We start from the raw sequence: 26,520 nt of genomic DNA on the forward strand, positions 1-26,520 counted from the left end.
TGTGTAAGAGAGAAGGGAAGGTATGAAAAAAGGGGAGGGAAAAGGAGAGGGGGAAAGAGAAGAGGAGAGGGGAGCTGGGAGAGAGTTCAAACTATAACAGATTGCCCTATTAGCAACTAATAACATAGGGCAAGTAAGAGGGATGTGACCTGTTAGTAAATGGACAATCATCCAGCACTTTGCCCCTTCCCTATTAGCCCAGGCTCAGTCCAAAAATATTGACCAATCACTACTTCCCTCACCTGGTCTTCTGCTCCAACCTGAAAACCATATTATTTCTTCAACATCCAAGATTTGTTTTCTGTTACATAGATCTCAAATTCATAGTTAAGCAATATAATTAGATTAGGAAAAAACAGAGTAAAATCAAAGCTCATTAATTATATGAAATATAAGCTGCAAAGTTCCAATGACTTCCTAATTTCAACACCCATTTCATTTCCATTCCCTTGGTCTCTTAAGCTATAAAAGGTTGACATCCTAGAAAATCATTATCTTTTAATAAGTCTCAATCTCCAAGAAAAGCAGAAGTAGAACACAGAAAGTCTAAATTCATGCTAGGCTGTGGAATGGGGACCTAGAATACTAAAAGGAACGTGGGATTCTCTTGGTATTTTCCATGTAGTCTACACTAAATAATATTTGTTGAATATAATGAATAAGTGAGAGAGTGAACTGGGGAAGCTAGTGAATGGGCAAAGGACTGTTAAGGTAACAGGCCTGCATGTAATTGAGTATTTCTAAAGTACTCAAAAACAGGTCACTTCGAGATAATAAAAATTTCCCCTGATGTCTTGTTCAGACAATCCATTTGCCATTAAAAAAAATCACAGGTAGAAAAATAAAGTTTCAACTGTCATTCCTGTGAAGTCTTGTAAATTATTGTTTGTCCTTCATTTTCAAAAGTAGCATGGAGTGATATAATTACTGAATTAAGATACTTGGTTGATAATATAAACAAATTATTATTTTAATGACACTGACCTCCCTACTACTCCCCATACACAACATGTTGTTTCCCTACTTTGGACATTTTTACTCATTGGCTGTCCCAGTCTCTGGAATCTCTCCTCTCTCTTACTCCCTCTCCATCTATTAACTTCCCTGGCTTCACTCAACTTTTGTAAGACACTTTTCCTCATTCTTGACTTTAGCACCTTTCTCCCATGATTATAACTCCAGTTAATTCTAATGTGTATCTTATTGGTGCAGAATTGTTTCATGTTGTCTCCTGAGAGGTCCTTGACAGCAGAAACATTTACCTTTCTTTGTATCTCCTGCATAGAGTAGGTATTTAATAAATGCTTATGCACTAATACATTGTTGGTTGAGTTGTGAAATGATCCAACCATTCTGAAGAACAATTTGGAACTATTTCCAAAAAGCTACAAAACTGTACATACCTTTTGATCCAACAGTGTCACTACTAGCTAGGGCTGTATCACAAAAAATCTGTAAAAAGGGAAAAGGACCCACATGTGCAAAAATGATTATAGTGACCCTTTTTGTGATAGTAAGAAACTGGAAATTGAGTCTTCCATCAATTGGGGAATGACTGAGTAAGTTACAGTAATAAAAAAGTAAGGAAATACTGTTTTTCTACCAAAAAAATGATGAACAAGCTAATTTTAGAAAACCCTGAAAGACTTACACAAACTGATGCTGAACAAAACAAGCAGAATGCATTGTACACAATAACAGCAAGATTATGTGATGATCATCTATGGAAAGACTTGGCTCTTCTCAGAGGTTCAGTGATCCAAGGCAATCCCAATAAACTCTGGACAGAAAATGTCATCTGCATCCACAGAGAGAACTATGGAGACTGAATCTAAATCAACACATACTATGTTCACTTTTTAAAAAATCTTTTTCTTCTGTTTTATTTTTCTCTTTATTTTCCCCTCTTGTTCTGATTTTTCTTTCCCAACATGATTCATTAAGGAATTAAAAAAAAAAAAAAAGATGTAGACGTATAATCAATATATATCATATATGTATATATATATATATTTGTATGTATATATATATATATATATGCATTTATGTTAACATGGGGGTGACTATATTAACAAAGCTTATTATCATTATTCCAAATAGGTAGGACCCAAACTAAGGGCCCTTTACCTAATTTCCCCCTTTGCTCCCTCCATTCTAAACAGCACAATCCTCCCCAGGTCAACATGACTTTGACTTTGGCTTGTTCCATATTTCTCTGCCAACATTAATTCAGCACAGAGAAGTCTTTTGTGTGTTCTAGAATCCAAAGCTATTATTTTGTAGTCTCAGAGACAAAATGCACTGCCTGCTGATAATGAATGTTTAGGGAAATTTAAATAATAGATTAATGTGTAGTTTACCCTCTACCCAAATTTTAGGCATGCAGGGCCTGGGTAGATGTGGGCTATGTAAATGCTGAGTAATCATAATATTCAACTTAGTATCTACAAATTAAAAAATAAAACTGAAAACCTGAAACTTTAAATTTCAGTTTTCATCCCAGACTATCACAGAATACCTGTGCAGAGCCAATTCTCTGTAGGTGAATTAAAATTGAATTAATTAAAGTTGATTTTGTTTATCATCCAATATTTCCTTGAATTTCCTTTGACAGGACTGTGTCCACATCCACACGCGTTAACTTGTATTTTTCCAAATTGAAGTACATTTTATTTTCTACTCATATTTCCAGTATCTTCATACAACTTGGCCATAATACCTGCCCTAAGCACTTCCATGGTTCTGTTTGCCAGCTTCATTAAAATGATGTTTGCTCTCATTTCTGAATTGTCAATGTAAAAAAATGAAATTGTAATAATGGGCCTTCATAGGCAATGTTAGTACTACCTCCTGCTTTAGATATTTTATCATTTATTGTTGATTTTGACTTGTCATTGTTCAACATGAATTTTCTTAGTGCAGTAAAATTCATGTAATTTTACCTTCAGATTGATTTTATATAATCACAGAGTTGTGAGTTAGATGAGATAGACATACGTATCTAATATTATTTATACATGCATACATGTGTATAGAGAACATATATATGTTTAGCTATACATGTTGTATGTATATTATAGAAGTATTATGTATGTATTATTTTATAACTAACGTCCATATCTGGGTAAAATTAGCCTCTGTCAAATAATCTCAAGCCTGATTAGAATGATCTATAAACACTTAAATTTTACAGGAGAAATATCTGATTTTTATAGTACCCACATGCTAGCCAGGAAGCTGATATTGATATTAGATGGCTCAACAAGGTACTGTTGATAGAATGGCCATGTGATAGACATTAGTCAGTGAACTTAGTCAAAGCTAAGAATTAAAAGAGACTTGAGCTACCTTGTGTTCCAACCTTGCCAAATAAAAACATTCCCATGATAATATTACTGACAAGAGACTATCTAAGCAGAACCTGAAGACCTCTGATAAGGGGATACCCACTATCTCTTGAGACAGCCCATTTTATTTTAGATAAGCAGATTTGTAGGAAATTTCCCCCAACATCAACTACCAAAGTGGTACTGGTGAAGAACGGAGGTCTTTTCCCACCTGCCCATCTCCCACATAGGACAGAGCACTCCACCAATAAGGAGAGAGCTCCATACTTTTGAGTTGGGGGGAGACAAGTATTATGTTAGTTCAAGCATTTTCTCAGTTTTTCTTAGTAAATGTATAACCATTTGAATCCAGGACAATTATGCTAATTTAAATCCTAGCAAAAAGTTCCTGGAAACTAAAAGAGGATAAAACTCCAGGACAGATGCAGATTTAAAGTCTAAAGTTTTATAAAAACAAAATTGTATTTTTCATGTAGACTGACTATGAGTTTAATTGCACATTTCATAGAGAATGCAATACTTTGGAGCAGGGTTTCTTACCCTGAAGTCTATGGACATTTTTAAAAAGATATTTTTATAACTTTTTCAATAGAAAATTTTTCTTTTGTAATCTTATGAATTTTATTTTATGCATTTAAAAACACTGTTATGAGATGGAGCCCACAGCCTTCATCACACTGCCAGAGAAATCCATAACACTGGAAAGGTTAAGAAGCCCTGCATTAGAGGAAGAAAGAGAATGTGATATGTGGAGATTCTTCCTGACATATGAGCTGGAAATCCTGGGCCACAATAGGAAAAATGTGTATGTGAGTGTGTGTGTATGTGTGTTTGTATATATGAATGTATATATACATACACATACATGTAAAAATATATAAATTCTCAGAAAAGTAAAGGGTATATGAGTATGTATCTGCTTACATATGTGTGTGCAGTATGTGTTATATATATGCATATTTATATATCATATATTTATATATGACATATACATATATATGAATTTCAGAGAAGTAAAGGGTTTTTTATATCCACAAACACACACACACACACACACACACACATATATATATATATATACACACACACACACACACACATGCATTTAAATATGGAATATGCTCTCTCATCACCTGTGCCTCTTAAAATCCTTAGCTTCAAGAATTCCTAAAAGTAGTAATATATGTAACAGGAACCGTCAAACCCACTGATGTGGAGCTCTCTCCTCCTTGGGTAGGGATTAATGCCCTATGCCAGCTGGAGAGGCAGCTGGAGTTCATAAATACTAAGCATGTATATACATACAAACATGTTCTTGTATGTGTGTATGAATGGATCTTCTCCTGTTATCAACTTTTCCCTCATTTTTGTCAAAGACAGGTGAAGATGATATTTGCAGCTCCCTGTCCCTGACAGATTGCAGGTGACATATGGCATAATCATGAACCCTTTTCCTACTCTGTCTTTTTCCTAGGAGACTATTTATTCCTATCTTTACTTCATTCTTCTGGGCATTCTCTTACTTTTCAAAAACAATTTCTCCATTTTAGAAAGCCAGTCCCTGTCTTCAGTCAGTGGGAGAGAACTGGGTTTCTGGAAACAGAGATATGGTCATGTTAGGAGTTGTTTTTTTCCTAATCACTTTTTGATCAACAAGCTCTTTTCAAAAGGTCTTCCTGACCTGACATGTATCTAGTCTCTCTGGTTTTTTGAATTAGAAATTTTTTCCATTTTTTATATATTTATTTTTCTTGTTTACCCAAATCTGAGATTTCGATGGTAAAAGATTCTCTCTACAAATATATATATATATATATATATACACACAGAGAGAGAGAGAGAGAGAGAGAGCGCCAGCCCTGTTGTAGTTTATAGTCATAGATACTTGTCTGGAACACTGATAAGTTAAATAATTTGCTTACAGATATAGAGACAAAACTATATTAGGGAGACATTTGAATCCAGTTCTCCTAACTGCCAGGCTACCTTTCTAGATACTATATTTTGCCCTGCTGCCTGTTTTTGAAAAAAATTGAAAAAAAATTTCAAAACCAACTAAGTTGCTATCCTTGGTGATTTTAGGCCCTTCCAATAATTTTTGGTCTTGTTTTGTTTTTTGTTTAGTATCTCTTTCTTTTAGCATTTTTGTGCTCCCCCAGGAGGGCACTCAATCTACATAGCAGAACCTATTCTCCCATTTTGCTGTCATCATTTTTGTTTCCTTCCAAGATCTAATTCATGAATTTTATTGCTTCTTTCTCTCCTCCCCACATCCCTTCACCAACAGTGCTGGTCTGGTCTGAAGATATGATGATGTTTTTATATACATTGTCATAGGGAACAATATCTTCTCCCAAATATCACCTAAACCATTGGGTGATATTCTGGGTAGTAGCAATTAATGAATCAATATTATTTAACTGTCTCCTATGTGCCAAAAAGTATGATAAGCACTGAAGATAAAAAGACAAAACTGACATAGTACCTTCCCTGAAGGAACTTATATTTTCTATAAAGAATAACAAATCCCACTTAAGTACAAAATATATGCAAATCTCATCATTAGCAACTGCAAGGGAAGGGAGGGGAGCTAAGATTTCAAGGAAGTTTAGGATTCTAAGAGGCAGAGGGAGCATATTCTGGGCTTGGAGAAAGTGCGAACAAATATGTGGAGACAGAAGGATACATGTCATATGCAAAAGACATACCAGTTGGGCAAGACCGTACAATTCCTGAAAGGAATGTCCATTGGTGCAGGATTCTCTTTTCATTGGAAAAGAGTAGTGCCTTATACCTAGATGAGGGGTAAAGCAGGTGATGAGAGTATGAGAGAAGAGAGTTCTTAAATCTCTTGAGTTTTTTCTTTTGAATCTCTTTGGATTTTGGACATTTCTGGCTTCCAGTTTTGAGGGAGAAGGAACTGTCCACAGTGCTAACTCTGTTTCAGGTTGTTGAAAGGGAGAATAAGATTACAGAAAGAAGCCACATTAATGGAGCTGGCAATCTCCATCATGGTTTTTTCTTCAGCTTGGGGGAATTTCCTTTTAGGTGAAATCTGGGATTCTCTCTTGGTTCAGTTGAGTTATAGCACTCCCAAGAAGAGAGTTCCTTCAATATATATTGTCTGATATATATTATCATATATCCTATTCTCTGATTTTTGTCTTACTATCAACTTGGATAAATGAGTTTCTTTCCTAATTGCTATTTGTATTCATTGTAGAAGTAGGATTTAGGGGAAGGAAGCAAAGTTTTGGCTATAGAGTCCTTCCTCATTAATGAACAGCGATTAGAAGTTTAGCTTAAACCTGAAAATTAACTTCCCTAGATTAATAGTACTTAAGGGATCAGGTAGATTATCATTCTATCCCAGTACCCTCTCCTTCAAAAGAGCTTCTGGACCCAACTTCCTGCTTCCCTTCATGACAGAAATTAAAGTCTCTATTAGACAAGCGTTTAAGGAGAAGAAACTGGAAATTCCATCTTGCTTCCCTCGAAGCCATATGATACCCCCATTTTGCCTGTGGAAGATAACTTGTTACATATGTAATAAGCCTAGAAATATAAGCAGAAGCCACCTTGTGAACAAGTCACTGATAAGCATATGAGGAAATCATCCTATCTCTATTACCTTCATTTGCATATTTAATCTGCTAAATGTTTAGCCATTGTCTTATTTTGGCTGGTTCCTGCTTTTTAATTCTTCTCTTTTTAACAAATTCTAGTCTAGCTGAATCAAAATTATTCCTATATTTTTAAGTGCTGTTGCTCAAGGAATTTCATTGCCATTTTCAAATTGAATTAAATTGAATTGAGTTATTTCAGTCATGTTCTATTAGGAATATATTGCATTTACAAATTCGTTTATTGTAATAGTAGAAGACTTTTTTAAAAGGCATGCATAATTAGCACCTTGAAGTTATTAATATTCAGAATATTATTTTAACTCTCTTCTAAAGACATTTTCTCTTACCTAGTTGCAGTGTGGAGATGATCCTGTGTTTTCAGAAGCAATATCAATGTCATCTAAGCCGAATCAGGTCCTACCATATTGGAAAAATTTAAAGAGTGGGTTCCACAATGGATGTAATTATATAGATGCCATCAGCCAGCCTACCTATCTAAATGCAGAAAAATTCATTGCTAGAAGGCTGGCCACCAAATAATAAATTATTTTTTCTACTTCAGAAACTCAGAAAGACTTCCTACTAATACATTAAAGAGACTGAAATCTTTGCTAAAGTGGGGAGTATCTTTTGTTTGTTTCTTTTTATTTTTAAATGTGCTTTAAATGAAATAATACAGCAATATGAGCTCATCAGAAAAAAAAAAGATGTCTATGGCAACATGAAATATTATCATACTTATTACTAAGGTAGTGTCATATAAAAGAAAGAGAGCTGGTCCCACAATCCAGATAATTTTGGTTCAAATCCTGCCTCAGACAGAATTTGAATGAACCTGGACATAACACATAAGCTTTCAGAGTTCCCCACCTCATCCTCCACACCCCTGGCAATTCTCTAAAATTATAAGTTGAAGAGATCATGCTGAGCTTCATTGGCAAAGAAAGTTTCATCATGAAGGAGCTCCATATACCAATGAAATCACAGGTCCAGAAAAAAAAAAGATACTGATTTAAATTTTTTAACTTCATCATTGTGGAAATGATGATGATGATGATGATGACATTTATATAGTGCATTACAAATATTATCTCATTTGGTTCTAACAACCTGGGAAATAGGTACTATTTTTCTCCACATTTTACAGAAGAATTCTTCACAAAGTGCCTGACACATAGTAGGAGCTTAATAAATGTTAATTGATTGATTGAGGCAAATAGTGTATAAGTGAGTTGCCCAGGCTTACCCAACTAATAAGTGTCCAAGGCCCAATTTAAGTGCAAATCTCCCCATTCCCATACTAGGCCTAGATGGGATATAGTCAAGGTAATATTATAGATCCATTAAAGTCTGAGAATAGGTGTTCTCAGTATTTTGATATTATATTTGAAGTCTTCAAATGAAAGCTAGATGGTATAGTGGCTGGAGAGCTAGCATTGCCATCAAGAAGATTTGTGCCTTTGCTATGTGAACTTGGTCAAATTACTTAGCCACACAGAGTGGATACCTATGTTCCTTGGTTAAAAAAAAAAAGTTCATTGATAGCCTCCTATGCTGAAGAAATCATAGATCCAATCAAAAGCCAAAAATATTGAAAAACAAGTATCCAACTATGGTCTTATTGTAACCCTTTTTGCCCATCAAAATACTTGATTATTAGAACATACCATCCCCAACCATTCTGCATAACAACTTGCTGTTCTTAGGCTATTATTGAATAATCCATGTGACCTTCCTTCCCTACCTAAGCAATTTATTGCTTTCTACTACTGATACTTTAATGTGTATCAAATCCCAAATGGTTCATACATTAGATATGCATTAGAAAAACAAACCATTAGCTTATAGTAAGGTAAAAAATAGATTTTTAAAGGAAATTTAATAAAACATATAAAGAGAATTGAATTCACCCATAATGCAGCATTCCTAGGGCAGTCAGTGTCCCAGATGGGCAAAGAAGTGTATAGCTCAATCTTAATTGCCTTTTGTTTTATTTATTTCCTTTTGTGAAAGGTTGAAAGATCTAGAATTACTCCAAGCAAATAATCACAACTGTAGCTTCCTTCTCTGAGGTGATTTCTCTGTGGTTAAATAATTATTTCGCAACTTCTTTTTTCAATCAATTTATAATCTTATTCATGGAGAAATAAACATATGCTTAAATAAAAGTGTCTTCTTAGAGAGGTAATAAACTCCAAAAAAAGGTGTTCTTCCAAACATAAATGGTTCTTTCTATATATTAGTATAAATATTCTCAGGATCCTATGTCCTCAAAAGCTGACTCTAATTCATAAATATATCCCCAAATATACCTAAACAGTACTTTAACCAGGGCTGTAATACTTGGTGCTTTTCTAGAAGAATGTAAGTTCTCTGGGGGTTGAATTTTACCTTTGTTTCCCCAGTGGTTTGCACATCAACAACATAAATGTTGAATTTATTTGATCCACCCACTGTGAAAGAAGGGAAAGGAAAAGGTAAATGGGGGGAAAGGCCTTTTTCATGATGTGTCTCTTCTCTCCTCAGGACACCTGGCAACATTTTATGCCAGTTTTTCACATTACATAGTGCCAGGATACATGATAAGCTCAAATTTACCATGGTGGGGTGTGGGAGAAATCATTCTGCAAAAAGAAAAGGGAACTTAGTGGTATAAAAACACTGGCTTTACAGCAGTTACCAAAACCATTTGGTATTGGCTAAGATTTAGACTAGTTGATCAGTGGAATAGGTTAGGTTCAAAGGACAAAACAGCCATAACTTTAATAATCTAGTGTTTGACAAACCCAAAGACCCCAACTTTTGGGATAAGAACTCACTGTTTGACAAAAATTGCTGAGAAAACTGGAAATTAGTATGGCAGAAACTAGGCATTGACCCACACTTAACACCATACACCAAGATAAGGTCAAAATGGGTTCATGACCTAAGCATAAAGAATGAGATTATAAACAAATTAGAGGAATGTAGGATAGTTTACCTCTCAGACCTGTGGAAGAGGAAGGAATTTATGACCAAAGAAGAACTAGAGATCATTATTGATCACAAAATAGAAAATTTTTATTATATCAAATTGAAAAGCTTTTGTACAAATAAAACTAATGCAGACAAGATTAGAAAGGAAGCAATAAACTGGGAAAACATTTTTATAGTCAAAGGTTCTGATAAAGACCTCGTTTCCAAAATATATGGAGAATTAACTCTAATTTATAAGAAATCAAGCCATTCTCCAATTGATACAATAATGCAAGAAAAAATCCAAGAAACTTGCTCTGGAGCGATAAAACATGAGGGGAAAGTTGAAATAGAAAAAAAAATCCACAGATCACCACCTCAAAGAGATACTTTGTGGAAAACACATAAAAATATTGCCACATTTCTAAACCCACAGATCAAAGAGAAAATTTTGTAAGAACCAAGGAAAATACAATCCCAATACTTTGGAGCTACAATTAGAATTGTACAAGACTTATCAGCAGCCATGATAAAAGACTTCAGGTCCTGCAATACATACATACATACATACATACATATATATATATATATATATATATATATATATGTATACATACATGGAAATCAAAAGAACTAACTAGTTTTGCAGCCAAAAATATCACATCTAGCAAAATTATTCATAATATTGAATGAGAAAAAAATGGGCATTCAAGGAACTTGCAGATTTTCAGGACTTTCAACCAAACCCGAGCTCAGGAGAAAATTTACTGTATAAGAGCCAATATCAAAGATTGATTTCGTGGAATTTAACATGGATATATTTTTAATATTATTAATCAGAGAAATGTAAATTAAGATAACTCTGAGATACCACTATACACCTGTCAGATTGGCTAGAATGACAGGGGAAGATAATGTGGAATGTTAGAGGGGATGTGGGAAAACTGGGACACTGACACATTTGTTGATGGAATTGTGAATACATCCAGCCATTCTGGAGAGCGATTTGGAACTATGCTCAAAAAGCTATCAAACTGTGCATACCCTTTGACCCAGCACTGTTTCTATTGGGCTTATATCCCAAAGAGATTTTTAAAAAAGGGAAAGGGACCTGTTTGTGCAAGAATGCATTTTCTTGCATTATTGTATCAAGGTCCTTTTTGCAGTTTTCAGGTAGTCCAATTATTCTCATATTTTCTCTTCTTGAGAAAAATTTTCTTATTGTTTTTCTCTTGCTTCATATTCTGTTCTAGTTTTTCATTCTTTATATTCTGTTTTGATATTTCTTAGTTTCTTATACTTTCACTGACTTTCCCTTGCCCAGTTCTAATTTTCAAAGTTATTTTCCTTTTTGAAACTTTGTATTTCCTTTTCTAGTTGGGGTTTTTCATAATTTTCTTGTTTTTCTTGGATGGTTTTTAGTTTTAGTTTTGTTTTGTTTTTTACTTTTTTCCTCAATGTCTCTCATTTGATTTTTAAAGTCTTTTTTGAGTTCTTCTGTAAATTTTCTGTTTGGAGTAAAAGAAGCTTTTTTTTACTTCAATCTTTTTTTCGGAAGATGAACCCCAGTCCTCCCTATTCCCATAGTAAGCTTCTATGGTTGGGATTTTTCTTCTTTGCTGTTTCATTTTTTTATGAGAATCATTAGTATAAGCACCTTTAATCATGAAGTGGGGATGGTACCTCTAGCTTCACTTCAGCTATCCCCTCTGATCAGGAACCTCAAACCAAGAGCTCCCCTCTCCTGCAAATGCCCCACAGCCAGCAGTATCCCTGCCCTACTGCCTCTGTATTCACAGGTGCTGGTTCCTTCTTAGGACTGAGCAGAGCTCATCTCAGCAGCCCAGCTAAGTCTGGTGTTCCTAATCAACTGAGGCTCCCTCAGTCTTCCACACTCATACCCTGACTCCTCATGCTATCCAGGAGATAAAAGTTTCTGTGGTTTGGGCTGAGACACAGCCAAACCCAGCTTGCTCAAGAGATCCCCACTTGGTAGAGCTAGCCTGGAGGTGTTGGCATTTCAAACTTGCTAATCCTCAGCCTGGGGGCTTTCTTTGGGTATTCTTGGGTTGTACCTGGACTCCTGTTTTACCCCAAGTCTTCTTGATTTTTCACCAGTTTATGTTTACCTTGAGGTGCAAATTTGTTCTATTTGTGGAAGGAATTTGGAGAGCTTGAAACTTACTGACTTACTCTGCCATTGTCCCAGAATCCTCCCAAGGGTGATGTCTTGACTCATGCATGAATTAGATTTAAGTGAGGCAATCACACAAAGTTGTCAGCCCCATTCAGTCATTATAGTCCAGTGGCAAGATGAAAGTCAAGATGATTGTCATGGGCTTGAGATGCAGTGGAGGATCAACTTTGATGTCTAACTGAGGTCTAAGCATTCCACAGCCTCTCCTTCAGCTGTCTCCATGGTCCTTGGAATAAACTGTTCTCATCTGCCCATTCCACCCGGGAAGTCTTCACATTCTGGGGTAGACAACTTTCTAATTCATGGTGGGTTCAGGGCCTTTTGATTACCCTCTACCTCGTTTAGTCTGACTGCTGAGATGGCTTACCAGGCTGTGGCCACTTGGATGCTCCAGCTTCTTGGAGCCATAGATGAAAACTGAGTGCCAGGAAGACACCAAAGGTGGATGAGCAGTCCTGAAAAGAGCTCAATAAGCCCTTACACCAGAAGTGCTTTTCTTCCGTGAATACTCTAGAAATCCACAAATGAATTTCTATGTGTGCTGAGTGATTTAGAATGTTGGTTTCTTAAGAAGAGAGATTGTTTTCTTCTCATTTGTATGTAGTGCCTGGCTCATAATAGGCACTTAATAACTGTCTATTAATTGATTGATTAAGAGTTAGCCCAGAGTCAGAAGACTTGGAATTAATTCTTTCTCTCTGTCTCTCTCTGATTCTGTCTCTCTGTCTATGTTTCTGTTTCTTTTTCTGTCTCACTGTATTTTTTTTGTCTGTCTCTCTGACTCTGTTTCTCTCTTTCTTTCTCTCTCATTTTTCCTCTCTCCCATTCCCCATTTTCTCTGTCCTCATATAGATGTCATGGAATATATATAGCCTTATAAAATTGTGACAAATATGAAGAATGCAAAGCCTTTGCACAAGGCTGAGGTATCAGAATAGCTCTTAATGCAATAACTACCTTTCACAATGTATAGGGTCAGATAGGTATGGACTTCCTTCTATCCGGAATCTTTTTCATAACATTCTCCTCAATTGATAAGATGCATTACTCTGATAATAAGTATTTGGGAGCGACTGTCATTTCAATGGAGGCGGGGCTCTGCTATTTTATTATCTGAGATTCAAGATAGTTTCTTAGATAAGGCCCTGTTTGAAAGAGAAGCCAACATGAAAAGATTGTGAAATGTGCTAAAAAATATGCTCTTTCTTTTTGAATAGTCTCTTTTATTCAATGTCTATAGAATAGTTACTTTTTCCCAAATGCTTTCTCAGCAGCAGGGAATCAGTGAAATCATTGTGACTTATCTGAGCATTAGCAACTGTGGGAAAAAGCATTAGAAAATTCATTGTCATCATTCTGTGAATGCAGTTAGGAAGAGGAGCCTCATTTTAGGGTTATTAGGATTTGGCGTCAGAGGAGAATCCTGAGCAGCCTGAAGTGTCTGCTTGGTTTCCATCCCCCCAAATTTCCAAACAAAATGTTAATCACAATTCCATCCTTCCTAAAACAGACAAAATTGGCCAGGCAGCCATAGAATGGGAAGTAATTTCCTAGGAATGATGGACTTATATGCTTCTCTTCACCCTGTTCCATTCTGACTGAGTCCATAATATTCTTGGGGATAAGCATTTTACAGGATTCCATTTAATAATTCATGAGCCATTTCCTCCCCAGAAATGTGTGTTTGTGCTTATATCTCACATTTTTTTCATCTTTCCTCAAAAAATCCATGTGATCCTCTCTATAACTGTGATGAGCCTCACAGGAACATCTCAATATATTCCAAGAAGATCAATGTTTTTTCAGGGATAGATTTATTTACCCAACAATCAACCCTCATCTAGCCCAGGACATCAGTTTATTTTCCTTCATAATTGCCACCAAAAAAATTGCAAAAATACAACAGGATTCAGAAGATACCAAAATAAAGATTTAAGTTAATGTTACCTAAGTCCTGGGTTCAAATCTCTATCCTACTCCTGAGCATCTGTAACTTTAGGCAAATAATTTACTCCTTCTGAATTTCTGTTTCTTTCTCCATAAAATGAGTAGATTGGTTTACTCCTAAATTCTCTACTAATTCAAAATCCTATTAATCATGGTCTTGTTAGATTGTTGTCTTCAGCATCTATGCTGATTCTTTGTGATTCAGCCCTTTGTTGTATCCAACTTTTCAAGACCTCATTTGGAGGTTTTTTAGCAAAGTTACAGGAGTGGTTTGCCAATTCTTTTTCTTACTCATTTTTACATATAAGGAAACTGAGGCAATCAGGATTATGTGACTTGCCCAGAGTCACACTTCCAGGAAGTGTCTGAGGTCAGATTTTAAGTCTGGAAGATGAGTCTTCCTAACTCCAGGTCCAGTGCTGTATGCAATATGGTACCACCTAGTTGGCCCTATAGTATATGAAAGTCTTGATATTCCAACATTCTAAATTCCCTGAAATAATGACTAAAGGATGAATTAATTAATTAATTTAAGAGCATTTATATTCCAGTCATTCTGAGAAGGATTAGAGTTACAAATATAAATATTTTGCATCATACTGGGCATTCAGTGCATCTAGTGGGGTCATGATTGAGAAAGGAAACTTGGATCTAGAGTCACAAGATTTCTGAGTTGTACGTATCCTTCATTCTTGAAGATGACCATCACATCAGGGGAGTGATATATGACACACAAGTGAATTGGATTTAAGTAAGGTGACCTTGTGCAAGGTCACCTGCCTCGTTTCCCCTTCCAGAGTCCATACAAAAGGTCTTTAATAGGTCTCATTTGAAGCTTCATTTGAAGTAAAAAATGGCCTCCCAGAAATCACAAGGAATGGTAAGTTGGCCCACTGAGCAGCCAATTGACATGCCCATTTTAAAAGCAATGATGGTAGTGATTGTATTACTCTGTGAAGAATAAAAGGTGTCAAGGGGGAGGAGTCCCAAGTCAAGATAAGATTCCACAAAGGATCCACTCCATAATGAATTCTAATTTATAAGCAAATAAGGTACTAGTATCATTTCTAAATACTGCACTAGCTTCTGCTTTATTCCAATATAGGCCTTAAAAATGGCATAGAACAGAGCATTTATTCACCAATTTTAATAGAAAATAGCTACCTCAAGTGCAGTGGTTTTTGAGTGACAAGCTTTTAAAACTCTTCACATGCAAACTTAGAACTTGTCAGAAATGTTTAGTGAATTGCTGGGCCATGGTTAGGCTAGAATGCAATCCTTTGGGGGATGGCTGTCAACTTCATATAGTTGTAAACTGAGATGCTTTGGTTCTTGTCAAACAGGGTATTGAGGAAAGCTGGAGACTATGTTTTGACTAAGAGCTAATATAAAGAGAGCATCTGAAAGTCTTTGGAAGGACTCACCACATCATGGCATTCATATGACATTTCTGCTTTAATTCACTTATTTATTTTAAAATTGGTATCTTCGAGTGAATCCAACAATGCTTTAGTAGCAATCTAAGAGGAATGAGTAGCAAAGTGTGCTGAAAGAGCCATCTGGATCCTCCCAGCACCTGGGATAACTGCCCTTTGGGGAAACTGGCTAATTTAGGGATTCACAAAGAACATATCCTACAGGGTGGGATACCTCGGATCTTTCCATCTTCCTAATTGGAGATTATTCAATAAAAGAAAGGCACCTTTCCTGATTGCCTCAGCTATTATATCTTGTAGAGACCTAGTTATTTACATAGAGCCTACTCCCATAAGAATGTAAGCTCTTCCAGGGCAGGGACTGCTTTTGCCTTTCTCTGTATCCTGAGTTTTTGGCACAGTGTCTGGAAAATAATACAAGCTGGATAAATTTTTGTTAAGTGGATAATGGAATATTAGTTAAAATAAGCTTTAAAGCTAATAGAAATACATGGCATAGTATACTGGCTCTGGAGTCCCAAGTATTGTGTTCAAAATTTGCCTATTTGAATTTGAATGAATGAGTGAAAAAAAATTTATTAAGTCCTTACTGTGTCCCAAGCACTGTGTTAAGTAGTGGAGATAAAAATAGAAGAGTATGGCAGTTCTTGCTCTCAAGAACCTTATTTTTTAAATAAGGGAAGACAAAAATATAGGAAAATGCCAGATGGAAAGGTCCCACGGTCCTTAGGTTACAAGAGGAAAGCAGATGGTAATGCATTTTTCAAAATGTCATTACACTGATAAAATTCTATTTGTTTTGGTGCTTGAGCCATTTGAAAGTACTTTGATGGTAAGAATTTTCTTGTCTAAGTCTTTAGTAGCTGGGGCTCGGAAGAGGTGAGGGCTGCAACATCATCAACAGGTACTTGGCCACATCTCCACAAGGATCTGCCCTGGACAATGTCTGCAGAGACTAGTGATGTAGGGGATGCTGCTTTTCCTGGGGACCTTGAGTTAAGGGTCTTGGGCTATGGCGGGGGGTGGGGGGGAATAGTGGTCAAGATCAAGGTGGTGGTTTGCCGTATCTGACAGAAAGTAATTATTCTGATATTCAATGCCTTACACAATCTGATTTCAATCTACTTCACCAGCCTTATTATTTCCCTTTATACTACTCTAGGTTACAGTTAAAACTGGAATACTCAACATTGCCTCTTTCATCTTATCTTCCTCTGTCCATATCTAGCACATGGGGCTCGTTCTAAATGCTTAGAATGGGTTTTTACTCACAAATGGTAAAGTCTGTCCCTTCAAGAAATAATTTCATGGTCTCCTTCTCCCTAAAGACCTCTCAATCCCCCCGAGTTAGAAGTGATTTTTCTCTTTCAGATTTCTCCTGGTGTTTTGGATTTTTTCTTTGTTCTTTGGACATACTGCCTCTACACTTTATATTCAGCATATTTCAGATTCCCTTATTAGACTGTACATTTTTTGACAGCAGGAACTATTTCCTTTTTATGCTTAGCACAATACCTTGTCCATAGCACCTGCTTAATTCTTAATGCTGAATTAAATTATCTGACTGGGTTCTTAGATATAAAGCATAAGCTCCTGGAAGGCAGGAATTATTTTTAATTTTGTCTTTGAATCCTTAACACTTAACCAGTAGAGGGGCTTAATAAATGCCTACTAAATCACAGAGATTATGGTGATTGGCCATAGGCTGTGCCTCATTTTAAACGTAAACAAAGTGAGACCAAAGACCTTAATTAGAAAATAAATGGTGGTGATTCTTTGTTCTTGAAGACAACCAATAATTTCACATGATACTTGACTTGCCCATGGGTTAAAAGATCGCCTCAGATCCGGGTCTTCTAATCTTACCTGCAGTACTCCGGTGGTTATAAACTCCAGTGATTACATTACTTAAGTGCAATTATTGAATATGTGCCATTTATTTCTAAATCTTGTTTTCTCCTCTGTTTCTTTTAGACTCCTAAGAACACAGTCCCTAGAATGGTACTACAATAACGTGAAAAGCCGCTTCAAACGTTTCGGCAGTGCTAAAGTCCTGAAGAACTTGTATAAAAAACACAGACTGGAGAGTGGAGCTTGCTTTGACCTAATAGGTATTGGGCCCTGCTCCAGGGACTGTTAATAGACTATGAAGGGGAAATAATCTTAGAGTGAATGAGTTTAAGGTATAAGTGAAGAGGGCCTGGGGATGGGGTAGGTGGAAGCCAGTTGTATTGGAACAGTAAAAATACATTTGGACATCCCTGCTTGGATAAAAGGTTAAAAATGCAGAATTGGAGACAGGCAAGGGAAGTGAATAGGAGTCCTCAATCTAGTTATGATGTAAGTCTTTTGTAGCATTTCTTTTAGGATCTTGTTAAATCTTAGAATCACAAAATCTTGGAATACCCTTGGAGAAGGGATTTCAGGGGCCATTTAGTCTAATCCAAAACTGAGTCAAAAAAAAAATCCTTTCCATAATGTCACCAATGGCCGGTTATATAGTGATCATTCAAAATCCTCCAGTGATGAGAAACAGACTACCTCACAATGCTTTTGGACAACTCTCATTGTTAGGAAGTTTTTCCTTTTCTAAATCTTGTGCTCATTTGGTCTTGAGCCTGTTTTCTGGGGCTAAGAACAAGGTTAAGGGTTTGCCCAGGGCCACAAAGCTAGTACCTAGAGGAGATTTGAACTCAGGCTGTTGAGTCTTCCTGGACAGAAACTCAATCCATTGTACTACTGGCCTTCCCCTGCCTGACATAAAATTTATATAGTGCTCTTAAATTTGCAAAGTGTTTTATACACATTTTCTAATTTGCTTCTTGCAAAAAAAAAAAAAAACCTTAGGGATAAATAGATTATTATCCCCATTTTATAGATGAGGAACAGACCACGAGTGGTGAAGGGGCTTGTCTGGATTTGAACTCAGATCTTCCTTGATTCCAGGTCTAGCACTCTATCCCTAGTGCCATGTAGGTTATGGAAACTAAGGGGAAACACATCAGAGCTGTGAGAACAGGAAAATGAACACAAAAATGTTCATTCAGTCTTCAGCACTCTGCTGGCACATGGGAATAGTTTTGATTAGCAAATGTTGCTGAAGGAAAAATATCATCCATCTCATTTTCAGCCTTTTTACTGTCATCATCTCACATTGTTGGTGTTTCAACACTCTCTTCAGTTCTGTCTCATCTAAAAATAAGATACCCATTTAGGCAAGGGAGGAATAGGAAGGAACTTTTTAACTCATGTGGACTTTCAGAGTGGTTGTCACAAATACAGGCTCACAAGCTACTTGGAAATATTGTAGCCAAGAGAGAAAAGCATCCATGCTTTTTTATCCTCTTCCTTACTGATTTTCCTGAAATATTTCTTGGGAACAGGAACTAAGAAGAGACTAGACACTTGAGGGACGAGACAGTTGGCTACTCGAACCCCATGATGTCCAAATGTCTGGTCCAAAATCACCCATGTTCATGCCCTCTCAGACTCCAAATCCAGTGTTCTTTCCATTGAGCCATATTGCCTCAGTCTTTAAGTATTGTTGAGGGAAGGGGAGACCAGAGTTGTGATTTCATTAGAATGTCTCTCCACCAAATACAAATCAACTTCTGCCCTTCAACTTAGAGACTTAGCAAGTTGCTCTGGGAACTGAGAAGTGAAAGGATTTTGCCCTGGTCAAATTCGGAGGGACTTGTACTTGACTCAAAGGCCGGCTTTCTACCCACATTGCTGCCTCTAGGAATTGCCATGTCCTTTGAAACTGAACTCTATTTCTGTTCCTGTGATAATAACCATGGTATTTGTAATTTAGGTATTATCTAATTATAAATAGGACTAGTAGGTAATATGACCAGTTCTCCAAGCTCATACAGTCTCTGCTTTATGTTCTTCCTATATACAAGTATACAAATATATATATATATATATATATATCTGGGCCTTATAATTCTCCTTCCTCCATTTTCCTTCTCACTGTGCCTTTCCTCATTATCTCCTTTTTTCTTCCCTTACCTTTTCCCCTCTCATTGTGCAAGAAGCAGAGGCTATAAAGAAGACATTCTCAGTCATCAAGAAGTTTATATTCCATCAAAACTCAGGAAAATAAGGAAGATAGAGAGTATGTTGGTAAAAATCTATTCTTATTCAGGACAAAGGGTTTAAATTCTTAGCCTTTTCGAATTCTGCTTCTTTGTGTCACATTGGATGTCCTGAAAGTCTTAAAGCAAATAAATAAGCCTTAAGCCATTAAGGCTTAATCCCTTACTGATTTTCCTGAAATGTGCTTTAAGAATCAGAGCTAAGTAGAAAATAAAACCATATACCCTTATGACTTAGAATATGAAGGGACTTTCAAGATTATCTAGGTGAACCTCCTCATTTTCCCTAAGATCTAGAAGTATTAAGCCTATATAGTAATGCTATTGATAAAAGCTCCCAATTTAAAACCCAAGAATAATTTAAGGATAATCTGGTTCAGTCGGATCTGCTATCTATTCTTTGTATTCAAACCAACCATTAAAATAAAAATTTGCTTGTATGTCATGTCTATGCAGTTGTTATTCAGTCATTTGAATCATGTGCAACTCTTTGTGTCCCCATTTGGAATTTTATTGGGAAGATACTAGAGTAGTTTGCCATTTCCTTTTCCATCTCATTTTACAGATTAGGAAATTGAGGCAAATAGGGTTAAGTGGCTTGTTCAGGGTTAAATAGCTAGTAAGTGTCTAAGGTTGAATTTGCACTCAAACTTCCTGAGTCTAAGTCCACTGCATCACCTAGCTGTCTACATCTATATAGATCCAATGGTAATTAAATGACTTCCCTAAATCAATGCATAAAATGATTTTCTTTCCTCAAAAGGAAATTAAATCCACTATGATTCACTTGTCTGCTCTTTTTCTATATTTTCCCTTAGAGCCTCCAGACTGAATGTGTTGAGGTGCAGAGGAGAAATTCTTGACACTGCATATGGAATGTTTGGATTCTCTTAGTCTAGTAATGTGAAGAACAGGAGAAAGAGCGAGGGATGGCCTAGCATTGATCAGGGTGGAAGAAGTCAGTGCAAATTTGATTACTAGTCGTATTACTATGACACACTGTTTCTGAAAACTCAGTCTAAGAAGACTTAGATGGCTTGATGGGGAGTAACTACTGATTTTTATCTAGAGAATCATATTTCTCATATTGTTTTCCAGAGAACTCTAGATTCTATGAAATTATCCATGAAAGGTTGTAAGAGAAGATAAGCACCCAATGTAATCCCCTCTGCTTTGTTCTCATGTGTTAATTGAATGCAGTGTTCTTATCAGTTTAACTGGATTCAAGTGAATTCAAAGAAACTGATGTAAGTTGATGACATTACTGGAAAGCTGGTTTCTTATTGGTCTTGGATCATAGAACTTGAAGGAACTCCAGAAGACTTCTTTTGCCTAGTGTGACATTCTCTTTTTATGGATGAGAAAACTGAAAAGCCAGAGAGATTAGATGATGTTTTCATGGTCACATAGGTCATGTCAGAGATGGGATTTTAGCCTAGGTCCTCTGATCCCAGAAATAGTGCTCTTTGCACTCTAAGAGGCTGAATTAGACTCAATTAGTGATCCTGCCCCTTTAGAGGGGCCACCTAAACACTTAACTATTGATGTGTATCAGTAAAAAGTCTGAAAAAAAATCAGCACAAATTTATAATCATAGATATTTTAATTTTGCTGTATTTTTACATTTTATGTTGCCCATGAATTTTTATATTATTTATTTTATTTATATTTTATGTTGTCCATGAAGGCTATTTGGATAACATCAGTATATCTGAAGAAATAAGAAAGCAAAAATGTTCTTATTAAACTAAGATTCTGATGATAAAACAAGCATCCATGCACCTAAATTATGAATCAAATTCTGATAACAATAATAGTTATCTCCAGTTTGAATTGACTTTCAGTGATGCTGATACAGTGTTGTTACCAGATTTTAAGAGTTCCAGAACTAGAGAGGCATTTACAGATGAAACATAATTCATTTAAAAACACTCAAAACTTCAAAGTGAAAACATAATTATTTGAGACAATCCCCTCAAAATCCTTCTCTCTGTGTTAAGTTGAAAGAAAAACGAAAAGTATTGTGAAGCATTTTACAAATGAGCTGTTGTCTCCAACAGAAACCCTTCCCATCTCACTTATTATATAATCACAACCTTCTAATTATTTGGCTTTTATAATGTTATTCAATGCAGAATAGAAATTTGAAGATATAAATATTTTTAAATCAACTATATGTTATTAGATACAATTAGTAAAAGATTTTGTTTTAATCACTTTAAAATATGTTTATTGAAACACAAAGTTGTCTTTAAAGTAGAATTGTGCAGAATTCTCAGCAAAGCTTCCATCCTCACCCACCTCAGAATAATAAGAAATGAATTGATCAAATTAATTAAAATCACATGACAAAAAAGGAACTAAAGCTACCTTCACACAAGGAAAAGCATAGAATAGCAGTAGGCTATTTACATGAAAGGCTTGTTATATATACACCTTATGTTACCCAATCTGTCCTGATACCAACACAACTCACTTTAACAGATACAAATATCAAGTTTTAGATATGTGGTAACTTCTATTCTGTCTCTTTTTGACAATGACTCAGTCTGACCTCCAGTGTCACCCTTGATCAAGGGGAATAGATTAAACTCACCTAGACCCAGGATGGAGAAAATGTCCCATAGGGTTGAGAGGAAAACTCAGAAGTATAAAACTTTCTAGAGAAGGGAGAGGTGGAAAGAGGCCCCAACACAAATAGAAGGTGACAGAATCTATACATCAGTCTACTTTTGAAGTTTTGACTAAGCAGATATCCAGGCAAAATAATGTTAACCTAGAACATGAGAGAAGCAGAAGCAAAGTAAGCCAAGAGAGAAAGCTCAAGTATAAATCTAGCCCCAAAGCAGAAAAAATAATTATGAAACTAAAAAATAAAAAATGAATAAGTAATCTAGAAAGATCTCAACACAATTAATATTTAAAAATTAATAAAATTAACTCCCAAAATGTCTAATGGAAAATAAAGCAAGACAATATATCATGTTGGGTTTCCAGAAATGATGTAAAATAGTAATCCTGGAAATGTTGAGAATAGTGAAAAGATGCAAAAGTAATATCAAAAGAAAAAAAATTGGATGGAAATTAGGGCAGAATGTAAACAGAAAATCACAAATTTTAAAGGAGGAATACATAAAATAAAGAATTTAGAATATAGGATGTATAAACTCTCCAAAAAAGATGGGAGATTTAGAACCATAGTGAAATAGTGAAAGAGAAGAACATATGACAGAATTGAATAAAAAGAGACTATATGACTTGTGGTGTCCAAAACTTAATGATAAGATGCAAAAGGATAATTTGAAGATAATAGATTGCCCAGAAAAAATGCAATGAATTAAGAAGCCAAAATTCCATCAAGTAAAAAATAAAGAAGTTTGTTCAGGAATATTAGAAACTCAGGGCAAAGTACAGATAGAGAAAATATATGGATCATTAAAAAAATAGGAAACCCAAGTTTAAAGGACCAAGATATATATTCTTTTTACTTTAGAATTTCTGTGTCAAACAATAATTATTGCAGTCAAGAGAGAGACCTTTAACTATAAAAGAAAATTAATTTGAATAGCCCAGCAGTAGTCTTTGTCTATAAATATAGAATAAAGCACCCTTCAAAATAATATATCTTTTAAAAATGAATCCAATCATTCATTTTGAAAGATAAACTTTCAACAAAATAGAGTAATTTTTAGAAAAGAAACCCCAAGGTGATCAGTATAATGACATACAGATATTTCACATAAGAGAAATACAATAAAAGTATCTAATAAGAAAAGGTTCTTAAAATGAAATCAGTGCTCTTGTGCTTCACTTGCTGGAGAAGAATATAGCAGAGGTTTTTTCCAACTTCTGATTATTAAAAGAAAACAAAGAAAGAATGCCTATGAGCAAAGGCTCTAAGTAACTAATGATCTCTGGGTTTCAGCAAAGTCAAGATCAGAGAAGGAGGAAGAATTTAAATAAAATTCCATGGATTATAATCTACACTCTCCAATGATGAGAGCCTTCAGTCTAGTGAAAAATGATGCAAAGGAAAGTTACTCAGAGGAGAGGTTTCAGAAGAAGGCAGAAAGTGGTTTCTTGAGTCTTTAGCAGCTGTAGAAAATAGGAAAGGAACATCTGGGAGAAGAGATGGCTGGCACAGAAAGTCAGGACTGAGGAGCAGAACTCAGGAGCTGTTGCAGAAAAGGAATTGAGGTGTGTTCCCTAAAAGGTGAAGTCTCATGATGGGTTTGGAGGATACGAATACATCCCAAGGTTGCTTTAACTACCTAAGGATCACAGGATCACAAGCTGTGCATGGAGAGGGAGTGTGACATCTCTGTCCTGAGGAGTTTACAGGATCCAGGGTGCTATGGTGTACATGGGTGAATGTAAAGGGATAGAGGTATTTCTATAAAGTATACTACCTCCTTTATGATGTAAATCTTCTAGGTGAGACAAAAGGAAAAGGGGAAGGAAAAAAAAGAAGACTGAATGATATTGAAAAATATTTATATTTTTAAAGTAACCCCATGTGGAACATAAAAAAAAAAGGAAACCTAACTTTAAAGAACCAAGATATATATTCTTTTTACTTCAGAATTTCTGTGTCAAACAATAATTACTGCAGTCAAGAGAGAGATCTGTAACTATAAAAGAAAATCAATTTGAATAGCCCAGCAGTAGTCTTTGCCTATAAATATAGACTAATGCACCCCTTAAAACAATATATGTTTTTAAAAAATGTAAAGCATATGGATGGGATATTAGATTTCAGAATTATATAGAAGGGTAAAATAATAAGAGGGATGATGCAGCCACATTTCTTAGAAGAGGAAAAACTGAATAAATTATTTATATCAAAGCACAAAGAATAGATTAAAAAATACAGAAAGACAGAAATGCTAATCACCTCTTTCCTTTAAAGACCAAAACACAACAAAAGCAAAAATAATAATTAATACAGGGAACATAAGCAAAAAATAAAGGCCTAAATGTAGACTAAGTAGTACATAGAGGCAGTAGGATAAAGGGGGTAGCTTCAGACTCAGTAACACCTGGGTTCAAATTCTACCTCAAACACATGCTACTGATGAGATAATTGTTAGTCATTTATCCCCTCAATACTCTGGCAACTCTCCAATTTGACAAGGTCCAGAAGAAATGGTATCCTAAGTAGTGATTAGTGAGCAAGAGAAAAAAATCATAAAAGCAATAATAAACACAGAAAATAATAAAGCAACATGGCAACATTTTAGAGAAATAGACTAAAACAATCTTCAAAGAACAAATTAAATCTCTGAAAAAAAGACTTATAAAATATAAAATGAGCACATTTTTTTAAAAACTAGGAAATGGACAAATCAAATACAAAAGGAGGTATAAAAATTACATGAGAAATAAATCAAATTAAAAAGAACTATAAAAATCACAAATGTAAATAATTTTCTTTAAACTAAAAAATTAATTAAACTGATTAACAAGAGAAAATTGAATTATAAGAATAAAAATAATCAATATAAATTCAAAACAACAGTAAGGAAATTAAAAGAATTATCAGAAATATTTCATTTTAACATCACTGAAAATTTAAAAGAAATTGATAGAGAAACATAAAGAAAATAATCATTACTAAAATTTATATCTTTTGAAAGGCACTACATGTATGTTATCTCACAATATCCTCATAATATTCCTGTCAGGTAGGTACTATTATTATCATTCTCACTTAACAGATAAAAAACTGAAGCTGAGACAAATTAAATTATTTCCTCGAAGTTACATATTAATTTCTGAGCAAGGATTCAAACGCAAGTCTTCCTGACACTAAATTTAAGTCTACCCACTGTACTACATAGCAGACTCTCTAAGTACTAAAAAAGGAAAATAATTATCTTTAAAAACTCATTTTCATAAGTATAATTAGAACAAGTAATAAATTCATTTTGAAGGGCAAGGACAGGATGGTAACCCTGGACCACATGAATTTATGAGTATCTTTAAATTAAAGAGCAATTAATATCTATGCTACAGAAATTATTTTTAAGAATTGATAAAAAATATATATTCTATAAATGCTTTTTAAGAAACAAATATGACCTTGGTACCCAAATGAGGGAGGGATAAATTTGAGGAAGAGAATGTACAAATATTTTTTCTAACAAATAATGCTGAAAATTTTTCAATAAAATTTTAGCAAAAAAAAAAAAAAAACACTCCAGAAATATATTAAAAAGCTATTCTGTGTGATTATAAAGATGATCCATATTAGCAAAACAATTAACATAATTGGTCATTAAAAACTGGAACCTAATGATTGTTTCAACAGAAAAGAAACATAATTATACAATATGCAATACTCATTTTTTCTAAAATTACAAAATAATAGCCATAGAAGTGTTCTTCCTTAACATAGTCAAAAAATATAACTATTTCAGTGTTTCTCTTTGAAAAACACTAGCTCTTGAATTTTATATATAAATATATAAGCATATATTACAAATATATGTATATATAATATGTAATATAATTACATATAATATAATACATATTATGATATGTATAATTACAACATAACATAATACATGTCATATAATACGTATTGTATGTATATATGTATATATAATCATATTATATATAAAACATGAGCTCTTGGTTTATAGACATGTATATAAATACAAATATTTGTTGAGAATATAAACCAAAAAAATAAATAAATAAAAAGACTAAGTTGTGACCAAGTCTTGAATAGAAACCTAATTAATATAGGAGAGAGAGAATTGGCCTTGGATGCTGAAATTCCTTTATGTTTAAGAGAGAAAGTCAGAGATAAAAAGACAGACAGAGACAGAGATACAGAGAGGTACAAATTGATATTCAGGGAAAAAAGGGAAAAGAATAAGCATGCATATAGTTCCTACTATGTGTTAG

General features: G+C 34.9%; 1 protein-coding gene across 5 annotated transcripts in view; it reads left to right on the forward strand.

Annotated features, from left to right (window-relative positions):
• Positions 1 to 26,520, forward strand: part of MYRIP (myosin VIIA and Rab interacting protein) — a 405,480-nt gene that overhangs the window by 312,537 nt on the left and 66,423 nt on the right. For all 5 annotated transcript variants that reach the window (XM_031940030.1, XM_031940033.1, XM_031940031.1 and 2 more), the window contains exon 4: positions 17,483 to 17,619. In XM_031940030.1, the coding sequence (XP_031795890.1) occupies positions 17,483 to 17,619 (137 nt within the window). The remainder of the gene's footprint in view (positions 1 to 17,482; positions 17,620 to 26,520) is intronic.

This window comes from Sarcophilus harrisii, chromosome 5, assembly GCF_902635505.1.
Source record: "Sarcophilus harrisii chromosome 5, mSarHar1.11, whole genome shotgun sequence".
NCBI lineage: Eukaryota > Metazoa > Chordata > Mammalia > Dasyuromorphia > Dasyuridae > Sarcophilus > Sarcophilus harrisii.